Raw genomic sequence first — 24365 nt, forward strand, 5'->3', positions numbered from 1 at the left:
TTATTAGTCTGACTTCTAGGCGCATTCCAATATATCTATTTCTAATTTTGTCTTTTCTCGTAACTTCAGACATCCATCTTAGCATATGCATATCTGCAACATGCACTCGGTCTTTTTGTTGCTTCTTAGTTGCCTAACATCGGACTTTATATAATAGTGTTGGTCTTTAAGCAATCTTATAGAATCACCTTTTCAATCTTAGAGGTACTCTTTTATCACATAACATGCCACTAGCCTGTCTCCACTTAACCCACCAACACTAATTCTATTAGTTATATCCAAGGTTGTAAGTAGCATATCATTACTTGTATCAGTTGGGCCTAAAGTTAGATACGGATCGTAGCGTATCGTAAAAAATCATAATTTTTTAATAAAATTTGTCTAGAAATTTTAAAAAAATCAAGAAAATCAGAAAAAATAGCAAAATTTAAAAAAAAACATAACACATGAAACAATGATGAATTGCACAAAATACAGCCATAAAATCACATATGAAGCATTTAGCTCTCTATGAGCTGCATAAGACGTCATCAAATATCTATTGATATAGATAATATTGCTTGCATATCTCACAAGAACAATACAAAATATTAAATATCTTGCAATCTCTCTCACGCAAAAGTCCTCTCCCTTGCGTACAAATCGGCACCCAAATCGCTCTCACCCCTCTTAGGGTGCGTGGGTTCTCCTCTAAAGGCCTCTACACAAATGAGAGAATTGGCCCTAGGAAGGTCTTTAAAACTCAAAATTAAAAAGGTTGAGTTTCGACCATTTTAAAGTGCACCATACATGTATCGTATGATACAGTACCATACAGGGTTGTATAGTACGATACAAACTCGTATCACGATACAAGTGTGTATCATATCAAGTTAGGCCATAATTACGATACGTATCGTACAATATGGTACAATACTTACAATATTGGTTATATCTTCTTCAAATCCACCATTTTGTTGTAATATAGACTAAATACTGAAATGGCATTGTTGAAAAAGCATATATTGTATTCTTATAACATTGCTCTCATTAGCTTTTGTACTGAACTTGCATTCCATATATTTAGTTTTTGTTATACTAATTCTTGAACTGTTTTTCTCTAGTATGTTCCTCCAAAATTCTAATTGCTTCTCTATATTGTTTCTATCTTCACTGACTAGTACTACTCTAGTTGTATGAAAACCATATGCAAATTTCTAGTTTCTACCCTTTTCTCGAAATCTTTCCATAAGCTATCTTAACAAGAAAATAGCTTCTATCATTGACCTTTTTGGCATAAGACAAAATTGATTCTGCGATACACTTGATTTTTCTCTCTCACAATTTCATGGTGTAACTCACTACTCTTTTGGCACTTTTCTGTAGACAATTTTTTATTGAACAATTTAATTAACCATGTTATCCCGATATTACTCATTGACATCCAAAATTCAATTGGTATATCGTATGACCTGAGCGCTTTGTTCATCATCTTCTTTATAGCCAATTTTCACTTCCTCTTCATCAATTTTATCCACAATTCCCTGGTCAAAATCTCTATTTTGCTCTATCTCACTATTTCATTCTACATTTAATAGATGACAAAAATAATCCAAGTCTTCTCATCTTCATCTCATCTTCAGCTTCATCATTAGAGACCTAGCTTCGCTGGCTCTGCCTACCGTACTTACCATCACTGTCCTGGCAGCATAAAACTCCGTGGGCTTACCCCTTGTCCCCAGGGAGTCGCCACGCTTCGGCTTGCGCAAGGGGTGACTTCCATGAGATTTGAACCTAGACCACCTGCTTGGCGGCCTAGGCCCCATCCCACTATGCCAAACCCCTTTGGGGCGACTTGTATTTTTCTTTGTTAACTTGTATTTTTCTCAATTCATCATATTCTTTGTTGCTTGTCATTAGTTGGCTTTCATGCAATGCTAGTTTGAGATATTGCAGTTGTTCAATGCCTAGAATGACTCCTTAATGTTATGATTTCAAGCAGATGGTAAACCACCAGATATTGACAAAAAATTGGGCAAGAAATGTAATCAGAAGAGTAGAAAAAAAATAAATAAGGATTTCACAGTGTCTATTTCTGCAAATGGTGGTAATGTTAGTGTAAATCCAACGGTCGATGACGATAATGGTATGAGAATTGGCTCTGAGGGTGAAGAAAGGGGAATTGTGGCTGGATCGTTAGTTAACCATGAGTTAGGGACAAATCAGCAGAATGGAGCTAATAGACAATTGGCTGGTGTTGCTAAGAGTGCCGCTTACCAAGTGGATGATGATGATGTTGGGCGATTTCTTTACTTGGAAGGCGTGGAGTATATCATGTGGTGTACTTATGATGTTCATTTCTATGCATCTTTTGCTCTTTTGGATCTTTTCCCCAAAATTGAATTGAATATACAACGTGATTTTGCAAAGGCGGTCTTGACTGAGGATAAAAGAAAAGTCAAGTTTCTTGCTGAGGGCAATTGGGGAATCCGGAAAGTTAACGGAGCTGTTCCGCATGACTTAGGCACGCATGATCCTTGGCATGAAATGAATGCTTATAACATACACGACACAAGTAGATGGAAAGATCTTAATCCAAAGTTTGTGCTTCAGGTCTATAGGGATTTTGCAGCAACTGGCGACATGGCTTTTGCTAGGGAAGTGTGGCCAGCTGTTTGTGCTGCTATGGAATACATGCAGCAGTTTGATAGGGATGCGGATGGCCTAATAGAGAATGATGGATTCCCAGATCAAACTTATGATATATGGACGGTTCATGGTGTCAGTTCTTACTGTGGTGGTCTGTGGCTTGCTGCTCTTCAAGCTGCGGCTGCCATGGCCGAGCGTTTAGACCAGAAGATCTTTGCAGAAAAATACAGGATTCAGTTTCGGAAGGCAAGACAAGTATTTGAGGCAAATTTATGGAATGGATCGTATTTTAACTATGACAGTGGCACAAGTGGCAACAGCAAATCTATACAAGCTGATCACTTGGCTGGGCAGTGGTATACTTACGCTTCAGGGCTGCCTTCACTTTTTAACGATGCCAAAATAAGTAGCGCTCTCCAGAAGATATTTGAGTTCAATGTTATGAAGGTGAAAGGAGGGCGTATGGGTGCAGTAAATGGAATGCATCCGAATGGTAAAGTTGATGAGACTTGCATGCAATCCCGTGAAATCTGGACTGGTGTTACATATGCAGCAGCTGCCACCATGATTCACGCTGGGATGGAGCACCAGGGATTCACAACTGCAGAAGGTATTTTTATCTCGGGGTGGTCGGATGAGGGTTTTGGGTGAGTTCATGTGCACTATTGTGTTAATTGTTGTAGGTGTTTCTCTTATTTTAACCATTTGCCACGTTTGTGGTATATAATCTGTTGCATGATGTATGTTGAAATTGCATATGTAGATACTGGTTTCAGACTCCAGAAGCATGGACAATTGATGGTCACTACCGATCATTGATTTATATGCGTCCTCTCTCGATCTGGGCCATGCAGTGGGCATTATCTCCACCCAAAACAATTCTTGAGGCACCAAAATTCAATGTTATGGAAAGAGATTATTCATCTCTGTTTAGTCTGAGAGCTACTACAGCTGGTAGCGGTAGGAAGAAAGTTGTCAAGAACAGCTGGTTTGGCAACTCGGTTTTCCACTGTGAATGCTGATGTAATTGCGGTCCCTGTAGGTAAGTTCCTGTACATTCCTTTATTCCACCCTCTTTTGCTTTCCTAGGGTAATAAATCTCACCTATTTTCAGCTTTTCTCAAAGCAATTCTTTGTTTTTTTGATAAGTTTTTTTCTCAAAGCAATTCTTGTGGCACCAAGATCACATCCACAACTATGTATCTTATGGGAGATAACTATAGTGGCGCCCCAAGGTGGAGGATGCCAGATAAGAGAAGAGGAGGTGCTTCATCCACACTTGGTTGGAATTCAGTATTTTTGAAAAAAGACTATTCATTACTGTTTAGTCTGAGAGCTGCAACTGATGGCTTAGTTAGGAAGAAATCAAGAGTAGTCAAGAACAAGTAGTTTGGCAACTCGGTTTTCCACTTCAATTGCTGATACGTTGATGTTTCAGTGGGTGATGAGTTCCTGTATATTCCTTTTTTCCTCTCTCCCTCTCTCCTGTTTTGCTAGGGTGGTAAGTCTCACCTAATTTCAGCTCCCGGCACCCCATCCAAGCTAAAAGATGGATGGGGGTTTTGAAAATTTGTTCCATTGGTATAATAAGGCATTTAGAGTATCTAGCCCTTTAGGTTCACCACATTCCTCCTGATTCTGCAAGATAGTGTCATGGTAACCTTCTTCATCCATTATTTACTGTCGAGAAATTTGTATTGACCTTAAATTTGATTTTGTAGTCATGCACATAACGCATGCAAGATGGAAAAGCTTGTGTGTGTGTGTGTGTGTGCAGGGGCATGAATGAGCAAAGCGTTTGTTTTGGTGTTCTCTTGATCCTCTGGTGTTACCACCTCATTGTATTTACAAGTGAAAGACCTGTGCGGTGTTTGTCTGGTACTCACCAGTGGCACCCCTAGGGGTGCCACTGGTGCTTCCCTCTCTGACACATCGTAATGTGTCTCATGGGGGACACTGTTTGTGCTGTCTGAAACGGCTGCGTTGCAGTGTATCAAATGTGGGACGGCGACCGACCGGGTAGGAAATACCATGTTCAGAGGTGGGCCATGTAAGGCAGGGTGGTCGTGGTGCCTCACCCGGGGTTTTCCTCACTTTGGCGAGGGTTCTTCGTCATAAAAACTACCATATTCAGGTTTCCGCGGTTTCGTTGTAAACAATCCAAATTAGGCCTGCATATTGTTCGGGTTAGGTTAGGGTCAGGATTTTTCATGCTCATTCCTGAAAATGCATGTTTGGGTTGGGTCGGTACCTGATACAAAAACCGCTGCTACGGTTGGAACATCTTGAATACGAGATGAGTGGTGCCACATTGAACGTGACCTTTAACATTTTGTTAAAAGCCACTTGTGAACAAAGTAGTCGACTCTGAGAGGATTCGGTAATAATCCGAAGATTCTTACACCAATGGGTGGACAAAATAATCATGTGTGCTCAAGGCCCCTTTTTTTTAATGTCAAACCGGGGTTAGGCAGGCTCCTACCTGTTATACAACTATACCATTGGGTTTTGAACCTGCAACGGCCCAACACAAAGTGACGTGCATCAACTGCTCTTACCAGACAAGTGGAGACCCCTGTTGGATATGTGCGTCAGGCCCTCCATGCAAGTGAGGGGTACCTAACAGTGCATTATTATGTCCTTGGATTGGTTTTCTCCCAACAAAGATTTTAGTGTCCTTGCTGCTTAGTGGTCACCAAGCGCGGTTGAGTGCCGCTTCCAAAAGTTGTAAGCATAAAGATTATGAGGAGTCCACACTTGGATCATGTGTGTTTTGATGAAAAAAATAATATTTGGAGCCTTGAAATTTACAAAGATTTTGGACCGTTGATTTTTAGAACCTTCTATAAACCCACCCATGTATCCGGATAGAACACTTCAGGAGTTGATCCCTATAAAATCAAGTACATAGATACGGTCAGAATTTAAAAATAAAATTAAAAAACCCTGAAAAACTCATTTAGCAGGTATCATTTTGCCTCTACCCTATATATATATATATAGAGAGAGAGAGAGAGAGAGGCCATCTAATAAGCAATCAAACTTAGTTGAGTGCGCCCCTCATTTGGAACATCATTGAAAAGCAAAAGCAAAAGGAAGAACAATTAATTCATGAAGAAGGTATGTTGGAAGAGCTTCCCTACTTTAGGCTTAGCTGTCCCCACCCCAAAGATGGAAAAGAAGAAATAAAGAAAAAAAAAGAGTTGGAATCATGTAATCGGGGACTCAACTTGTTTTGCAAGAACCAATGCCTCATTTCCTTCAAAATACAGTCCTCGTGCCACAACGATCCCATTGGAGAAGGCTAGTTGGTGGGCGACGAATTCGTCACTTTATTTTTTTATCTCGAATCTCTACAATATGGTTTTCATGACCCTTCTCGATTAGCGTCACGTTCAGTAAATAGGTTCTTGCCATCAATCAAGGGAGTTCATTATCATAAAACTCTAAAGTTTCCCTTTCCTACCAAACAATACACTCAACTTCAGCCTTGTAGCAATTAGGGGTGTCAACTGGCCTGGTTTACCCAGACCCGACCCCGAACCAAACCCTGTAGGGTGTGAGTATGGTGATAAACAAGAATACTCGGGAATGTCCGATTAATACATGGACTCTGGTATAGTTTGTAAAATTTTATACCAGACCCACACCCGACCTAAGTTCTGATTAAGACCTGCGAATTTTCAATGTAAAAATGATAAAAAATATAGTTTTACCCGGTATGGTCCGGGTTTGGTTCATGTAGTTCTTATCGGGTCCGGGTATAGTTTTTCTTATAGTGGACCAGATTAGACCCAGGTCAGGACCCGATACCATGCCCAAAAATCTGGCCTAAGTCTGGTTTTACCTGGGCCCGAACCAAACCCGACCGGTTGACACCCCTAGAAGCAATGGATGTTGTCAGTGCATCAAAAAGCTTTAAGGTGATTAAAGTGTATAAAATCAAACTCTTAAAACACTAGGATCCTAACTTCCTATTAATCCACCAAATTGTACGATTGAAGTCTTTATTAGTCAATTTTTCTAGCTTAGATAGCTATTTTTCTAGTGGTTGCTCTCATACTAAATGTTATTTAAAACTACATTTTTATTGAAATAAAACCTCGAAACATTAAAGAATATTAAAATATTATCTATAAGTATCAGTGTTTGTGTCCACGTGTCTGAGCATGTCCACTAGTGTCACCAGGGACACACCACCAAAATGGTGTATCCTGTAACATAGATTGTGAATTATCTCTTTAGAGAGAGAGAGAGAGAGAGAGAGAGAGAGAGAGAGAGTTCCAATAACAGAAGACATGGAGAAACAAAGCATAAAAAGATAAAAACAGGAGTAAAGCTTAAACAATCGCAACCAACAAACCAAGCAGCCCCTACTCTCCCACCGAATGTGAATGGCAGCAAGGACATCATAGTTGATCTGGTGCACCAGCATCGTCAAGACTGCACGCCCACCCCTATAAATCACGTCATTTCATGTAGTTCAAATCACCCACCACAAGGTAAACAACCATGTTCTCAAGATGAATCTTCATTTTTTGCTACGCCTTATTTGTAGGGAACCCCGAATGAGATCTCTGATGGAGTCATTTTTGACTTGCACCTCAGGTACCGTCCATGTAGCCTGAAACATTTCTTGTGTGATGGGGCAGTACCAAAAGAGGTGCTCATTGGATTCTTTTTGCGACCCACACAACATGCATTTACTGGCCAATTGAAATCCCCACCATTTCAGGTTCAGTTGGGTCTACACACAATCATGCAATATAAGCCATGCCAAGATCCTAGATCGTGGAGTGGGGTCATTTCCCCACAGTTGAACCTGGAAAACCAATCGACTCCATGAGGATGCAGCGATCCATAAACCTTAGCAATGGTAACTCCACCAGATGTGTCCCTTGCCCATTCAAAGAAATCTGGTAAAGTCCCCCTGAAATGTCTGCACTGCGTGAGGACTCGCTTCCATGCTTTCCATAAATGAGAACTCGACATGCGCATCATATTCGGATAATCGATTAAATCACCTTGATGAAGGTGATATTTGCATCTAAGAAAAATAGCCCAGGGATCCAAGGATGACTCTAAATCAGCCCACCATTTGAGAATATTGACCATATTTCTGAGCTTAAGGTTCAGAACGTCTAAGTCTCCTCGTTGCACAGGTTTTGTTATCAATGGCCATGCAATTAGGTGCTTCTTCTTGCCATCAAGACATTTGTTCCATAAGAAGCTTTTTAAAATCTTATTGATCTCTTTGACAATCGAAGAAGGCACCTGCAATACCGTTAAGAAATAAGAAATCAACGAGGAAAGCACATACTTTATCATTGTAACTCGTCCTGCTATGGGCATATATCTGGCCCTCGAAGAGCTTAATTGATGATGAATTGCTTTAATAACTTTTGTCCATGTCGGACCACGTGGCTAAGCTACTTGTAACGGCAACCCCAGGTAGGTGGTGGGAAACTCCTCCATCGGACAACCAAACATTGTAGATGCTCCCGCTCGAGTGTCTCTATCGGCATTGAATAGATAGATAGAACTTTTCATTTCATTGATGTGCAACCCTGAGATAGTAGAAAAAATCTTTAGAATGAGAAGCATCATGGTCATCTGTGGTAAAGAAGCTTCTCCAAAAATGATATTATTATCTGCAAACTGAACCACATGCTCGAAAAAACCATTGAAGGTAAGGGGGTTCAGAAGTCCTGCTTCGACTGCTCTGTGCATCAAAACGACAAGCCCCTCGGCTGCAATATTAAAAAGCAATGGTGATAAGGGGAACCCTTGTTGTAGTCCATGCTCCACCGAAAATGACCCTCCCCTTTTGCCATTCACCACTACCACTGCTTCATCCTTAGAGATAATCTCTTTGATCCATCGTTGCCCAAATCACATAGCATCTAGATTCTGAAAGAAATAGGTCCATGACACTGAATCGAAGGCCCTAAAAATATCGAGCTTTAACATATAAAAAGGCATTCGGCTACACTGCATAGAATACACCACCTCAGATGCAATGATGTAGCCATGCATGATGCTTTCAACTGGGATGAAGGCGAGTTGGGTGCGGGAAATAAGAGATGAGATGACGACTTTCAGTCTTGTTGCCAATACCTTAGCAATGATCCTTCTTAAAGCACCCACTATTGAGATCGGTCTGAAATGTGCTATGTTCATCGATGCACCCTTCTTTGGGATCAGCACCATCATGAACCGATGGTAATCAAAGGACAATCTTGCATTTTGGTGAAACTCTGCAAAAAAGAGCATGAAGGTCCTGACTGACTGTCTCCTAGTATAATTTGTAAAAGTCAACTGAAAAACTGTCCAATCCCAAAGATTTGAAATCAGATAATTTCCTAACAGTCTGCTTGATCTCCTCTAAAGAAAACGGTACTTGTAATTGTTGAGCTCAGTGAGACGACAGAAAGCGAAAGTGGAGAGTGCCCATATCCCCCACCCTCATTGGCATGAAGTGAGAAATTTTGAGCATAATAAATGTTGATGGCCAACAACAGTTGATCCCCCGTGAAAGTTCTCCCTTTGATTGATATAGATTGGATTATGATCCCATGATAGCGCTAAGATGTTGTTTGATGAAAGAAAGAGGTATTGGCATCACCTAATGCCAACCATCAGATCTTCGATCTTTGTCTCTATTTGATCTCCTCCCTAATTCTCCATTCAATGATCTGATTTGTAAAATCCCCCATGCTTTCTTTGATGGCTCGCTGTTGTGTTTTAGGCGCATTGGGGTTAGAGGCTAGGTAATCCTCTAGATTTGATAGCTCTTGTTCCTATTCCCCCCAATGAGAAAGACGAGACGCCTCTCTCTCTTTAATCCACAGAACAATTTCAATCGCCAATCGTTTCAATTTGACACATAATATGATCGCAACCCTAGATGCCTGCACTGACTCCATCCAGCTTCTTTGAAGAGTAGAATTGAATTCAGCATCTCTGACCCACCATTGTTCAAACAAGAAGGGTCTCACCCTTGTGAAACCCATGCCCCAGGTGATGATCAATGTCGCGTGATCCGAAATCGTACATGGAATTGCACTGACCATAATGCCATGAATTTGCTTCATTAAGCTGACATTTGCCAAAACCCGGTCTAAAATCCTCAGACAGGGTTGTAAGCGCTTGCTAGACTAAGTGAAGCATTCTCCAATATGATCAAGTACAAACAAGTTGTTATTTATGAAAGTTCAAAAAACCCCGTATAGATGGATTTAGAGTAACTGAAGCGCTAGAGTCATTACAACTAAGCAAGCAGTTGAAATCTCCTACGAATAGCTGTGGTTGGGGGAAAATCGTAATGATACGCTGAAGATCATTCCAAAAAGCAGGCTAGAAGGCTGAAGTGACAGGGCCATACACACAAGTGAGAACCACCTCTAAGATTGGATGGGGCAAGGGGAAGTGCATGGATATAGAGAAACACCCCAAATTGACAAGTTGTGCTGGAAGGCCCAGCTTCCACAGTGCCAAAAATATTTCCTTTGTGCCCTTCTGCTGGCTTGTATGCATGTTTCATGCCTCTCCAAATAGAAGCCACATCTGCTAAAGAGATAGACTCCATCTTAGTCTCGATAATGACTGCAATGTCTGGCCTAGTCTCCTTTAGCCACTGGGATAAGAAGAGCCTTTTCTGAGGACAGTTTAGGCTCTATAAATTCTAACATATGAGTTTCATAGCTATCAATCTTGAAAGGCCCTTGGCCTCCTGGGCCTAGAGGATTGTCTCATAGGTGTGATACAATCGTAAACATCTGCGTTCTGTGCCATTTGCTTGGTTCTCCTTAAGCTATTCATATGTCTCATTTCTAGTTCGACATGTTTGTTCATCATCTCTTCTAAAGCATCAATCTGCTCCTGCAGCAGGCAGACCTACAGTTTCAAGAGCACCTCTCCAATGGGCATCCCCAAAATTCTTTGTGCTGCCCTTCCAGATTGGAATTAAGCGGAGTAGTCCCTCCCCCTCGAACGACTGTAACTCGACTTTGAGTTTGTATTGAACTCCATAGTGGGCACCCGATTATGGGGTATGGAATATTGATTAGCCTCTGAAGTATAAGTGTGTTCAAAAAAATTGGTGAGAAGCAAAAGTTTATTATTGTCTTTATAGGGCCAACAGATGTCCGCAGCAAGAGCGATCGGAGGGCAAAAAGGATAATATGGTGGCCCTCCCCTTCAAATGTACTTTCAACCCGATATCCACTAAAAATATTCTAGATACCCTCTTTCGATCATTGTCGCATCATCCCCAAGGATGATGCCGTTGAAGGCAACCCTTGAGTGTTCAAAAAATTTCCACTCCTTTGAAGCACACAAGGCATTTGTGTGAGTGCAAGGGAAGTCCATTTGCTCCACCTCGAGACTCGATGTAGAAATAATGATGTCTAACCCCTTAGTATGGTCAAGTTCACCGTTAGTTAAACACCTATAAGATGCGGTATAGGCCATTGTGGTGGTACGTGGACCTATGATAATACGTTTTTTATCACGCGTGTCAACGCAAGGCTCCCATGCCCATGCAGAGCGGGCAGAGTGCACAACATAAAATGATATGAATGTAGCCGCCGACTTGTTGATTTGTTGTGGCTCGGGTGTTGTGCATTTAATGATGGCACAATTGGCTTGAGAAAATTGTTGTGTCGCGCGTGAGGAGGACGAGTTTGAAATTGTGGGGGACTGTGATCATCGTGCTGTCAAATCATCGTGTCGGTCGGCGACCAGAGAAGATGAACCCGGTAAAGATGGTGTTCTTCCGGTAGGAAGCTGGATACTCCACCGTATGGGCACCCAAATGGAGCCCACCCGGAAGGTCGAAACTAGAGCTGCCATTGTCTCGAAGAAACAAAGCTCTTGCAAGTTGCTGAAGGAGACTTTCCTACGGGACTTGGCGGGTGGCTTACGATGAGCAGATGGTAAGGGAGCAGGAAGGCAGGAGCGACATGAAGCATAGTTGACGGGAGGCTTGTCTCCTCGATGCTGGAATCCACAACGAAAGCAACCTTTCCGAATATGAAAGTTTAAAGATAGACATTCAGAACACCACCAATCCAATCGCCGAGCCATGTGAATCTTCGCCCTCTTGATGACGGCGGCGAAAGATGATTGCCATGGAGAAGGGACAAGTTGCCCGCCTTCGGTCAACTCATCGGCGGTAACCCTGAAGAAGAAGGGTGAGTAAAGAATAGTCCCGACGGAGCATGCCCATGCCGCCTCCTTTCGCACATTTCGTAGAAAATGTCTAATGTCAGGAGCGTTAAGGACCGGAACTCCAAGCAAGCTCCGAAAACCTTTGCTAGATGATGAAAGAAGGAAGCAAATAACACTAAAGGCAGCTGAATGGGAGCACCATGCCTTCTGAGACAGAATGCTGCTCCCCAATCGTTAAGTGAATGCTCCAAAACTCGCAAGGCATCCTGGTTGGTGGCACGAGGTTGACGGGAACTATTCCCCAGAAAGCCCCCAAGTTTGGTTGATGCGGACGATAGCTAGCCATCCAAATTCGCATAGAGAGAGAGAGAGACAGAGAATTATCTCCTTAGATTTAGAACTTGATTGTTATTTTAATTGTAGCATTTAACACTTGTCATTTTTCTGGGAAACTTATGTATCAGTAGTTACTATTGTAAAACAATGTTGTCAATAGCCAAAAATTAATAAAAAATATTACATATTAATCATAACATGGCACGTGTTAAAGTCATTAAAATACTATTAAAAAACTAATTTTTAATATTTTTTAGATTTATTAAAAAATAGCCAATTCAGGAGTGAAGGGTATCAATTTTGTGCCGATACTGACAACTTTGTAAAAAACATTTTACAATTCAAGCTCTACTCTTAAAATATTGAGAAACTGTTTTGCTACTTGTAAACATATCTACAACAACCTCAAATATATCAATCAAGAAATGCTATACTTGTACTCTTTACTTTTTTAGTTTTTTTACATTTCAAACATATGACAAATTGAATCTAATAAAGTAAAAAATAACTTATGTACAGTCATCTCTTACCAGTTACTATTAGTGTCACTTGCTGATCTGTGCATGGAAGTTTTTAAGAGCAACAGACTGGATTGTAACTTGTGAATAATTTTCATAACAACTATTGAATTTTTTTTTTTATTAATGAACTTTTCTAAAATAACAACTGACATAAAATTGTTTTAAGTCACTGAATTTATTAGATATGAACAAACATTGGACAATTAGCGGGCCAAGGAATAACTTACAACTTTTTCCTTTTAACCAATGTTGCCAGTATCGTCCTCTATAGGCAGCCTATACCTATTGTATCTGCAAAAATAGATACGCTTTCACCCTTGAATCAGCTACTTTTTAATAAATATTAAAATACTAAAATTAATTTTTAATATTAATATAATATTTTTATTACTTTTTTGGGCAATACAGAACGATTCACTTGAGTATCGGTGGCCAAATTGCTTTTAACTGAAGTTGGTATTTTTATTGTCAGTAGATAGTAATTAATTACAAATCAAAAAACACAGAGAGAGATAGAGAGAGAGAGAGAGAGTATCCCAATTCGTGGTCCCTCTCCCCTATAAGTAACCACCCAAATAGCAAAATCCAGTTGTACTTCTTTTCGTCTTCACCGTTCCATCAACAATGGCGCCAAGCAATACGGCGATTCGCAAGGCACCTCACTCTTAAGATCCATAAAAAAAGGAATAGCCCTTCTATTCCTTTCCCCCTCTCTCTCTCTCTCTCTCTCTTCAACTTCTATCCCGATCCAAAAATCACATCTGAAAATAAGAGCCATCATATTTCTCCTCTTCATTCGTAGAGAACGCCTCGAACTAGAAGGGAAGGAGGGAACCAACCTTTCGTTCTTTTTTTCTTGTTCCAAACTGAAGTACCCATTTCCTATTCGGCCGAGCAACACCACATCCAAACAAGAAAAGAGAAACTTCTCTTCTTTAGTGAAACCCCATCTCGTTTTTTTCCTCATTTTGCCTTTGGTTTCCTTGGAAAATAAGAAACAGCCACTTCGTTTTCTGCCGTTTGGACGAGAACCCATATTTCTATTTCCTTGGATTTCGATGTTTTTGCAATTGTACCAAGCTTCCAACAATCCACTAATGGAGGAAATCGCTAGCAGGTTTGGTTCTTCTTCAACTTGATCTCCATTTTTTTTTCTATTTCTGTCTATCATTAGCGGATGGATGTGACCTCTAACACAGCGAACGTGTTCATTTTCTTATTTCAGGAATTTCGTGAATCCCATCGTGGGCTTTCCTCTGCTATCAGAAAACCAGAGTTTCCCTTCGGATTTCTCTCCTTTCTTACACCAAGGTGAAGCAAAAGAAAAATAAAAAACAGGGGAGAAAAAGTGACTAATGTCTTGATATGTGCGAAAATATCAACATGAAATCGTGTTACCCGTTCAAAATGCTCGATATATCACGATATTTTGGAATTTGGTACGCCAAGAAACTGTGATTTAGAGAAAACTGTTTTTTGGCTTTTCACATAATCGTCAATTTATTTCCTCGCATATAGTTTTCCTGTTTTAAAGTGCTTTTATTTCTATTGATGTTTTTTCCAATAAAAACGCGAGAGATTTGGAACAATTTCAATTTCTCACGAGAATTTCACTGCCGCTTTTCCCTTGTTTTAAACTTTCGCCGCTGGGAAAGAATCGGAGCCCAATTATTTCAAAGACGAAAATATCCTTGCTCCGCCACCCACTAGCACGGCCATTTTCGTCATTGTGCGGAAAGCAGCGTAAGCTGGCGAGTGGCGACAACCGAAGCTTTCACGATAAAGCTTCGGTGGGATATTATCAATATGACGATAATGCCCATGAGTTGTCCAAGGGCATTTTCGTCACTTCATAAACCCAGAATTAAATTTCAAGAATCTTCTGGGTTTCCCCCCTTGGTGGTGCCCATTCTGGTCATTTTCAAATACTAAAAGCCTTGTCGTTTTTTTTTTTTTTACGTTCAGGCATGAATCCGATGTTTCAAAACCCGGCGAAGGACGTTGTCCCCTGCGGTTTTCCGGCAGTGAAGAAGCGAGGGAGAGACGATTTCCGGTCATGCCTTGACCGGGAGATCTCGGTCAAAGTCCAGAAGCAATGCCAGGAGCTTGACAGATTTGTCGCCCTTCACGTAAATCTCTCTCTTTTTATCTCATATTTATTTATTCATTGCCAAATTATTTAATTCGAAGTTATTGAATGGTGGGTGCGGACATTTATGGGGGTTGATCATAAATTTTCTATTTTTTCACAAAAAAAATTGAGTTCCCCAGAGTTACCTATTTTACCCTTACTCTTTCTTCTGAATTACGAAGCTTCCGCTTTCCAAACAAAAAAAAAAGTGAACCAACTGAGCGTGATTTGCACTCCGTTCCGCTCCTGCCGAAGCAATCTCAGAAAATGACCTGTTTTTTTTTTTTTTTGGGGGTTTGGGGGTATGGGGAACAGACGGAGAAAATACGGGCGGAGCTGGAAGAGAAGAGGAGGAGCTATTGGAGGCAGGTGGTGGTGGCGGTGGAGGTGGGGATGCAGCGGATACTGAAGGGAAAAGATGAGGAGATCGAGAGCATGAACAGGCGGAACAGCGAGCTGGAGGAGAAGGCGAGGGCGCTGCTGATGGAGGGCCAGCTGTGGCGCAGCCTCGCCCAGACCAACGAGGCCACCGTCGCTGCGCTCCGCAGGGACCTCGAGCTGCTCCTGCTCGCCAACGACCCCTCCCTCGAGGAGGGCCAGGGCGACAACGGAGAGCTCTGCGAGCCAATCGTCGCCACCACCGACGTGGCGGCGGAGGAGGACGACGCACAGTCGCGGTGCAACCGAGGAGAAAGGGAGAGGATCTGTGGTGGGTGCAGGGTGTGCGGGAGGAAGGAGGTGAGTGTGCTGGTGCTACCGTGCAGGCACCTCTGCCTCTGCGCCGATTGTGACTCGGGGTCGGAGGCCTGCCCGCTCTGCTTGTCGCCTAAGACTGCTAGCGTGCAAGTCTACTTGTCCTGAACCATTCTCTCTCTCTCTCTCTCTCCATTTTGTTCAGAGGAGAAAGAAAATTCGTTTTATTCTTTAAAATGATCAAAAATATGATAAATACTTTAACCTCTCTCTCTCTCTCTCGTTATTTTTATTATTTATCAGTTATTTACCCTCATAACTAAACATGGGATTAAGTATGAGCAAAGTTAAATTTACAAAAATACAGATTTAATTGACTGAGCATCAATTTATGTATTTTTTCCACAAATTTTAAAACTTAAATGTGTTTTTCAGTACTGCTGATAACGTGTGTTTGAAACTTTTCTTTTTTAATTTTGCTCATGCGACCCATTCCGGTGTCTTCTTTTGATACCAGAACAGATCTTTGCAGGGTGAATTGAGATCAGTTGCAATGCTATTGCACACTTTTAATTGTGTTGCACCTGAGCCCAACAGCAGATTGTGGGTGATCAGGTGTAACAGCACACTAAAATTGTATAATCACATTGCATCTCATGTGACTCCATCTCATATGGTTTCAAATCATACTGTTTCATGTTTCACATCACAAGATGAACAATGTGATTTGGAATGACCTGCCCAGCTCGACCGATTGCCAGCTACCCTGGGGAGAAGGTGATGACCTCTTCATCCCAGGTTCAACCCCCACCGGGGGTGCCTTTAACTGGTGGGCTCCGAAAGGGCACTGTTCTCAGTGAAGGTTCCTCGACTCATAAAAAAGAAAAAGAAAATGTCATTACATTTTCTCATGTTGTGTTTCCATGTGAGAAATGAGGCAAATGAGACATTCCAAACAAAAGATCCTCATTTAGGGTTAAACAAACGTTCTCAAATCTTCCATTTTACCATGTCTCCAGAAGGCGGAAAGCGGACTAGGAGGGTTCGTTACCCTCGTTGGACTGAGACATCAGGGTCTGGTTCTGACCCACATCTTGATATAATTAATGCCACAACATTAAGCTTGATCCTGGCCCAACCTGGCACATGGGCTCTACTGTTTTTAACGATTTGGTTGGTGAAATGCTGAGGGTTATTTCCGGTATTTACTCATATTAACCCTTCGAAGTACGATTGCCCGGGGAGCGGCGTACAAAGGGTACAGAATACGAACTCTGAGTTTTATCTTGAGAATCTATCTCGGTTAATGATGAATGTGCCCTTGTAGGAAAACGGTCTTTTCTTAAGCGGCCTCTAAACTTGTGCTACCTTTAAACTGTTGGTTTAGTCTTGTATGTATTTTTTCTTCTCTTGTTCAATATAATCACATTTTTTTCTTTAAAACATGGAACTTTTGAGCTGCGAAACTCTTTCCAAAGTTGAATTATCGTGCTAATATATAAGTTTGATGGTGGTGAACTCAAGGATTATTTTCTTAACCCAAATTAAAAGTTCAAAGCATGTTTGAAAGTGATATAAATAGATATGTTGGTGGGCATTAAAAGTTTTGATAGCCGTTTGAAAATTATCTCAAAGTGTTTGATTGCTTTGCATTTCATGGCTAAAGCGATTAGTTCTTGTGATTTCAATCTGGATATGAAATATGAGAGAGAGAGAGAGAGACTCTAGAATTCATGAGTTATTCACCAATTGACTCCCAACTCTGTTTGAGGAGGAAGTTAACGATCAATCCGTTTTGTTGGAAGTGAGTATCATGAATTTTAACTAAGACTTTGATGGCTTCATTTTAAAGACCAGCTCCAACAATAACAACAACGTGAGAAAAAAGTATCCTCGGGGTTGTTTGAAAGCCTCAGATTTCAAATCCAAGGATTTGAGGTGGGTTAGGGAATGCTGATGTTGCACAAGCCCTACGCCAAAATCTAAGGTTACTCAAAACCAAGGATCTGAGATCCTTGGTGTAAAGGCCAAATCCTCGGATTTGAGGTTAGACACAAATCTTCAAATCTCAAACCCTAGCTAGGATCTCCATCGAATTTGAGATCCGCGGCTTTCAAACACAGTCTTAGTGTTTTCTCATCACATCAATACTGTATTGCATGGCAACAAGAAATTATTAGCATGATGATTTTAACATGCCAACCTCACATTGCACTGCTTATATATGTATTTTCTCCTATGATGACTAAGTTTTCCGCTAGTAATCTCTTGGTGGGATCACCAATACTTTTATAATTTATTAATTTTTTTTATATTTACACGAATAAACCATCCTCAGGATCAGATACCTAACTGCTCTGGCTCAGCCTGCAGCAGGGCAACCTGCCGCACTTACAGTGCTGTCCTGACAGCATAAAACTCCGTGGGCTATTTCTGAAATAGGAAGAAGGGGCACATGATGTGTTTAAAATTCATGCAAATGAGGTGTTTTTTATTGTTTTTCTTAATTGGCAATCATACCATGCCCATAGGGAACTTGTATTGCATGCTCATCCTGTTGGCTGAATCATGTAATGGGCAGAGCATATACCCCAACTTTTGGTACAGTGAGGTCTGGTCATGTGCTATTTACCATCCAAGTGGGGCCCATGAAATCCAAGATCATGGTGGATGGCCCCCACTCCAATATGGCTCATAATCAACGTTCCAGATTGTACTGGCACAACCCAATTGCAGCAAGGGACCTGAGCGTCGTACTTTGCCTCGTTTTGAGGATACCAGGATGGGAAGCAGACCGAGCTGGAGGTGGCAGTCCTTGTCTATCTTTTGGTCTTCAGCCCCTTGAGGGAAGCATGTGCATGACAATAGCACATCTCTTCTTCACATCATTATAATTCTGAGATGGATACAGTCTTATATCATCATAATTAATTAGTCGTATGCAAAAGAAAAAATAATTAATAATTCAGATACATGCTTAATAATTCAAGTGGGAAAATAATCACAGTTGAGAAAGTGAAATCTTCTAACCAACTTCTCAAAGATTATGCAAGAACCTGGCAATCACAATCGCAACTTGAACTTTCTTATGTTTCCGTAACATTGAGAAAGTGTTGTCATGGTGATTTGCAGTCAGAGGTTCTTCAGAAAATCTAAGAATCACAGGGAAATGCAAATATTGACCAAACATGTAAAATGGGTTGATACTTTTTTCAAAATTTTGACCCTTTCGACGTGTTTGGCATGGATGATTTGAAGAATCAACACCAGAATCATGTTTTTTTTAATTTAAAAAATGAATGTTTGAGCCTCCAAATTTTAATAAAAATTCTAGCAGTTGGTTTTTCAAACCTTATAAGAAAACTATCAAACGACTCAAGAGCTGATCCCTATGAAATCGACCACGTAGATCACATTTATAAAGTCAAAATAAAATACAAAAAAAACTATAAAATCTATTTTGCATGTTTCATTTTGTAGGCTCTCATCACTTTTAATGAAGTAAGGAACTATTAATCTAAAAAACATAGATGCAAGTTGTAGTGACTTAATTTGACCACGTAAATATGTTCAACATGAATTGTTTGTTAAGAACTGCATGTTGGATTGTGTTTTTCGGTCCAAGAATCGGATATTTTGAGTGATTTTCTCATATTGTGGTTCTTGATGTTTAATTTGAAGTCCTTGAAAACCCTGATTCATGTGGAGCCCATTTGAAACTTGTTTTCTACTAAAAACCATGGAAATCACATCCGCTCTACAACAAAATCAATAAAGCATGAAAAGAAGGTGAAATTTAATTTGATAGTTTCATACCATCATTAATAACAAACATTTTACCTCAGATACTTAACTACTCCTTCCTACAGTCTTTCCATTAACAATTTTAGTCCTTTTGAACGTAAATTGTTGTTGTTAGGGCTTACCTTGGTACCCTCGAGGGCACTGCACTCTTTAGTAATTTCACTGGATTTTTTTTAATATTTTCATTGCAACCTTTTGTAGATCTAGTTAAATAGAGATGGCCTTCATAGCATCTTTTTTCTTTTTTTGAAAGACCAGCAGACCCCTACCAGATATCTCTTAAGCCCCCCCTTGTGACAGAGGGATTCTAACCTTGGCCTTTAGCTTGGCACAGGACCCAGCATACCACATGGGATACCACCTCGGTGGTACCTTCATCCCCATTTCATGCCCACCATCCTCGGTCCAAACGGAGTGAGGCGGGGCCCGAGCACCGTTTTACCCGGGTCCACTACCATCCCTATCTTTAGTGGTTTTTATGTGTAGAGCAATGTTGTCACTATCGGTGTGAATCAGCCGATTCACATAATATCGGTTACAATTTGATATGGTACAAGGCTGATTCAGCTTATTTTCTAAAAAAAATCAAAAAATGGTTAAAAATAAATTTAAATATTATTTAAATATTTTTTGTGACACGTATCGTTTTCTGGTTAAAAGTTGGCCGATTCAGCTCCGAATCCCAACCGACTCGTTTTCAAAACGATTCAAGGCTCGATACAATATTGACTACATTGGTCGTAGAGGTTTTCATAGGAATCCATGATGCATAATGCATGAGAACATTAGATTAACTAAAAATATTTTACTCCAAAACATGACAAATACATTAACATGGTCTGATTGACTAAATAATTGTACGCAACCATGGATTTAGATTAAAGATTACAGTACCCATGTGAGTAGTAGAACTAGCTTTCAAAATTTTGACTAGGGAGTTAACACCCTCAAACCCTCTCACCGTACCAGCAGGGAGGCGCAACCCTCTTTCAACCATCCGCCAACTTACCGGCGAAAATTAAGAATTTATTTCAAACTCCATACTCCACCAATTTTTCTTGGTTTTCATACAGTTTTTGTCATGTCGTTGAGGATGAATGACTCTAAAAAATTTTTTGGGACCCATTTGAAAGGTAAACTATCCCACCATTTCTGTTCATCATACAGAGGAACGGCAGTCAGTTCAATTCTGCCTCTAACCTAATCCTGTCTCAAAAAGTTGGGCGTCACAAAGCTGCCTCGAATTTCATCAAAGAAGTATCTTTCTTGTATTTTTATGTCAAATTTTCAAGAAAATACTTTTATCTGACAGCATAATTTACTGTGGTCTGTGGGTTATACCGACTTTTACAAGAGAAAAGAAATGAAAATCATTGCTACAACTGTGGTGTGGGGGGTTGGCTCCTCTTTTACGACAACAAGGTTGGTGGCCCCCATGTACCGCAGTACTGCAACCGATAAGTTTGAATTGTGAAAAGAAACGTTTTAGGTGTGGCAATGTTGGGCACCATGACTTGGGGCTTGTGGGTACGCTGCCTCTGCTTTTTCTCTTGATTGATTAATGACATGGTGATGCTAAGTTAAGATATATCTCGTCAAGGGTACCTGGATCTATTATTTGTCATGCCCTCCTCCTCAGATGAGAGAAGACAGGAAATCTGATTCTGCACAACTCGTACGTCTGTGTGTCATCTGCACGATGGGTGGGTTGGCAGTTGGCTGGCAAGGGACAAGACTACCGGCCGGAAGAAACGCCTCCAAAATTCTACATTATTGCAATAAGTTATTGTAATCTGGCCCCTCTCTCTCTCTCTCTCTCTCTCTCTCTCTCTCTCTCTCTCTCTCTCTCTCTCTTTAATTTAAACTTTCTATGTTAATGTTGCGTTCAACTAATTGAAATTATAAAAATAAAAACAATTGACACTTAGAGGAGAGTGGGTCTTTTGTTTGAAGAAAAAAATAGGCATATTTTTCAACATAGAATGACAAGATTGACAACCCAAGAATTAGGATTGAATCTGTCACTCGACAACTCAAGCCTAATGGCTCGGTTCACTAAAAAAGGATCTCATGCTTTGACTTTGACATAAGATACAAGTGACCTATGCCAAAACTAGCCGTCTAGCTAGACGGCTAGGCTCAGTCCACACTGAGGTAAAAATGTGGATCAATCATAGTGCACGTCACCTTGTGTTGGGACGTTGCAAGTTCGAACCCAAATGGTATGGTTATATGACTGGTAGGGGTCTGCTTAACCCCGGCTTTCTATGTCGAAAAAAAATATTTTTTTTTTTGAAAGAAGTATGGCTAGGATTGAGTACAGAATGAAACCCATCCTATCAAAAAGTGTATTGGTCGGAAAATCTATACGGATTTTTCGTTTTGCATCACTTTTCCTACATCCTTCTCTCTTTCAAACCTGCCCTTAGTCTTTCTCTATTGCTTGATGTTGCTTCCCATACCCTTTACCCCCACTTCATGTGTTTTCCATATTAAAAAGTAGTAAATTTTGCAAGGCAAACGCTTCAACAGATTAGACTTTATTATATAAAACATACTTATTATTATCTAGCCTATCTCACGAAGTTGGAACAAGCTCTTTACCAGCCAAACATGATTTGTTTCTCAGCCCTACTCCGAGAGTGGGCAAGGAAGCAGCCATGGGGCTTTAATTGCGTGGAGTGAGACATATTGTAGTGCGCAGCTGATTGCTTATTGGCCCCACCACTTGAATGTGAGTTTCCTCCTATTAAATATCCCTAATAAAAGAGACTTAATTTCCCCCCCCCCCCCAAAAAAAAACAGGATTTTATTTGTTCTTTGTCTTTTTTTTATATTTACACTGAGAAAAAACTGCCCACAGGATTAGAAACCTAGCCACGATCTGCCTGCCATATTTTTTTTTTTGAAAGGCAAGCTGGGGTTCCTTACTCAGGTTCACTTGGGTGTTTTTCTTTTCTATGGAAATAATATTATAGAAAAGTTCATCTATAATGCTAAAGTTAAAGAAACTGTCAGTCCCTGCTAGGAAGTCTGCCGATCGTGGTGTAGTGGCATCCATACAAAGGAAGTTGAGAGAGAGAGAGAGGGTTTTGCATTCATCCATGGATTGTGTGGAGCTGGAAGCCCAAGAAACAAGATAATATAAAGGGCTTAAAGTTGGTTTAATATACACACATATTTATGTACATGAGAAGCAGTGCATGATGTGGAAGCACGAAAATGACTTACAAAGAAACGCAAGGCATTGAAACTAATAGAATATGTTTTAAAAGCAGTTACTAGAGAACATGAAAACCGAAGAAAATATATAAGAAGCGGTAGAAAGTATAAGAATGAATAAGAAACAACATGAAAAATGAATAGAAAGCAATTTAAAATCAATGCGGAGAAGCAAACATAAGACTTGTCGCAATAAAAAACAATATATATTGATATAAAAAGCATGGGGAGCTAGTGAGAAACCCTAGGAAGCGAAGCTAGAAAAACCCTAAGTGGATCCCCTGACCACCTTGTCATAGGTGGTTTACTTCTGAAAGCTATGGACACACCCGTGTGCCAGCCCGGTTTGATCTCCCCCATGTGGGTCCCATGGAATTATGAGAGTCATAGGACATGTCATTGGCCAATGTGAATAATTAATGTCAAGGACCACTGTTCATCTGATACCAACCCTAGCTTTTGTGGGAATGTGGGTCTCACTTTATTTCACTTTCACATAAGACCTGCACTTTATTTTCCTTTTTGATGGGTCATGTACACTAAAATGAGCCACATATTAGGTCAATCCATATCGATAAAGAAAAAGGAGAGGACCCCATAGCTTTTAAATAGATTTTAAAAAACGACAAAAAATGCTCCTCTACTCACCATAGTTAAGAAAGTGATCACCATTTCCCAATGATGGTTCCAAGTTACAGTTGAGGTGGCTATCTAGAAAATACTTTGGGATACATCCCAGGGTTTGAGATACACTTCAACTAACTAAAATGCCAAAAGATGCCGTTTAATTGTCACCAAGAACAAAGGCAAGGAAGCCTTGTATATATCATAGAGACTCAGCAATATAAGCTTTAAAGAATGAAAAGAACAGGACAGTCGGCCAAAGTCTATATAGTCTTCCCAATACTTATGTTTACAAAAAAACTAGCTGCAAAAGGGCATCATCGTTTTAACGTCAGAAAAACATAAGTATTTCACCTTCCTGACTAGAGGCAACCATGATTTGTCACCTCACATGGGATGACCACAGTTTGAAACTCATGAAGTATCCTTATCAAAAGATCAAAGATGGGCGTACTCCCTATTAGGAAGAGGAAATCTCAAGGGTTTTACCAATGGGAGATCTGATAATATGTGATCGATGGAGTGGTTTTCCCTTGACTTAACCTAAAAAAAATAGTATCCAATATTGTCACAAATGACGTCTCCGTATGGCATTCATTCTGACTCTCTCTCTCAGATGTAACGCTAATGAAATTAAGAAATAATCAAACTGTACGTCCCCCAACATGCATAGTGATATTGATGCATGGCATGTGAAAGTATAATAAATATTGGGGACAGGATATGACATTTACAATTCACTAACAGCTATCATAAGCAGTTAATTTTTCCATTTCTTTATAATAATTTCAAAGGATGACCTACCTGTTGCCCTACATCATTTTGGCGTATCTTTTCGTATGCCCATAATGAGTTATCTTCTCAATTACTGCAGAACAGGAATAAAGTTCATTGTTTTCCCACCCTCTTTGATGAGAAGATCTATGTTGCAAATTTTTTTCTTCACGGAATCGACTGTGCATGTTGAAGAGGGAAAAGAGATTCGCAGTTAGTGATGTAAAACCTTTTAATTCTTCAGAAAAGCCAGAAAGCAAACAATCATTGTTTACTTTTTAGTATCCACTGTCTACAGAATTGAATGATTCCTATAATCTTTTTCAAACTTCTGCATCAATCAAACAGCGCCCATAATTATCCAGAAATTGAATGCAAAACTACAGGTGAGTGGCAGCCTAGAGAGCACCAAGAGCAGATGCAGCTGCGGGACCCACTGCACGATGGGGAAACAGGCAATG

The 24365-nt window shown here is 40.3% G+C and overlaps 2 protein-coding genes across 2 annotated transcripts in view; both read left to right on the forward strand.

Annotated features, from left to right (window-relative positions):
• The window catches only part of LOC149819248 (uncharacterized), a 49117-nt gene extending 44674 nt beyond the window's left edge, over positions 1-4443 (forward strand). Inside the window, exons 17-19 of the mRNA XM_089985064.1 lie at positions 1982-3275; positions 3392-3670; positions 3778-4443. Coding sequence (XP_089841190.1) covers positions 1982-3275; positions 3392-3650 — 1553 coding nt within the window. The 3' untranslated portion in view covers positions 3651-3670; positions 3778-4443. The remainder of the gene's footprint in view (positions 1-1981; positions 3276-3391; positions 3671-3777) is intronic.
• An 8967-nt stretch (positions 4444-13410) lies between these two features.
• Positions 13411-15667, forward strand: LOC149819249 (putative BOI-related E3 ubiquitin-protein ligase 3). The gene is made up of 4 exons (XM_089985796.1): positions 13411-13773; positions 13882-13967; positions 14622-14785; positions 15103-15667. The coding sequence occupies exons 1-4, from the start codon at positions 13715-13717 to the stop codon at positions 15646-15648; spliced, it is 855 nt and encodes a 284-aa protein (XP_089841922.1). The 5' UTR covers positions 13411-13714; the 3' UTR covers positions 15649-15667.
• The last annotated feature ends 8698 nt before the right edge of the window (positions 15668-24365 follow it).

This window comes from Nuphar pumila, chromosome 13, assembly GCF_984573655.1.
Source record: "Nuphar pumila chromosome 13, dmNupPumi1.hap1.1, whole genome shotgun sequence".
In the NCBI taxonomy this organism is placed as follows: Eukaryota; Viridiplantae; Streptophyta; class Magnoliopsida; order Nymphaeales; family Nymphaeaceae; genus Nuphar; species Nuphar pumila.

What these genes read in the sequence shown, in the direction of transcription:
- LOC149819249 (XM_089985796.1), top strand. Translation starts at nt 13,715, where the DNA reads ATGTTTTTGCAATTGTACCAAGCTTCCAACAATCCACTAATGGAGGAA. An exon ending in ATGGAGGAAATCGCTAGCAG is followed by an intron (nt 13,774 to 13,881) that starts GTTTGGTTCTTC and finishes TTCTTATTTCAG; the next exon opens with GAATTTCGTGAATCCCATCG. An exon ending in CTCTCCTTTCTTACACCAAG is followed by an intron (nt 13,968 to 14,621) that starts GTGAAGCAAAAG and finishes TTTTACGTTCAG; the next exon opens with GCATGAATCCGATGTTTCAA.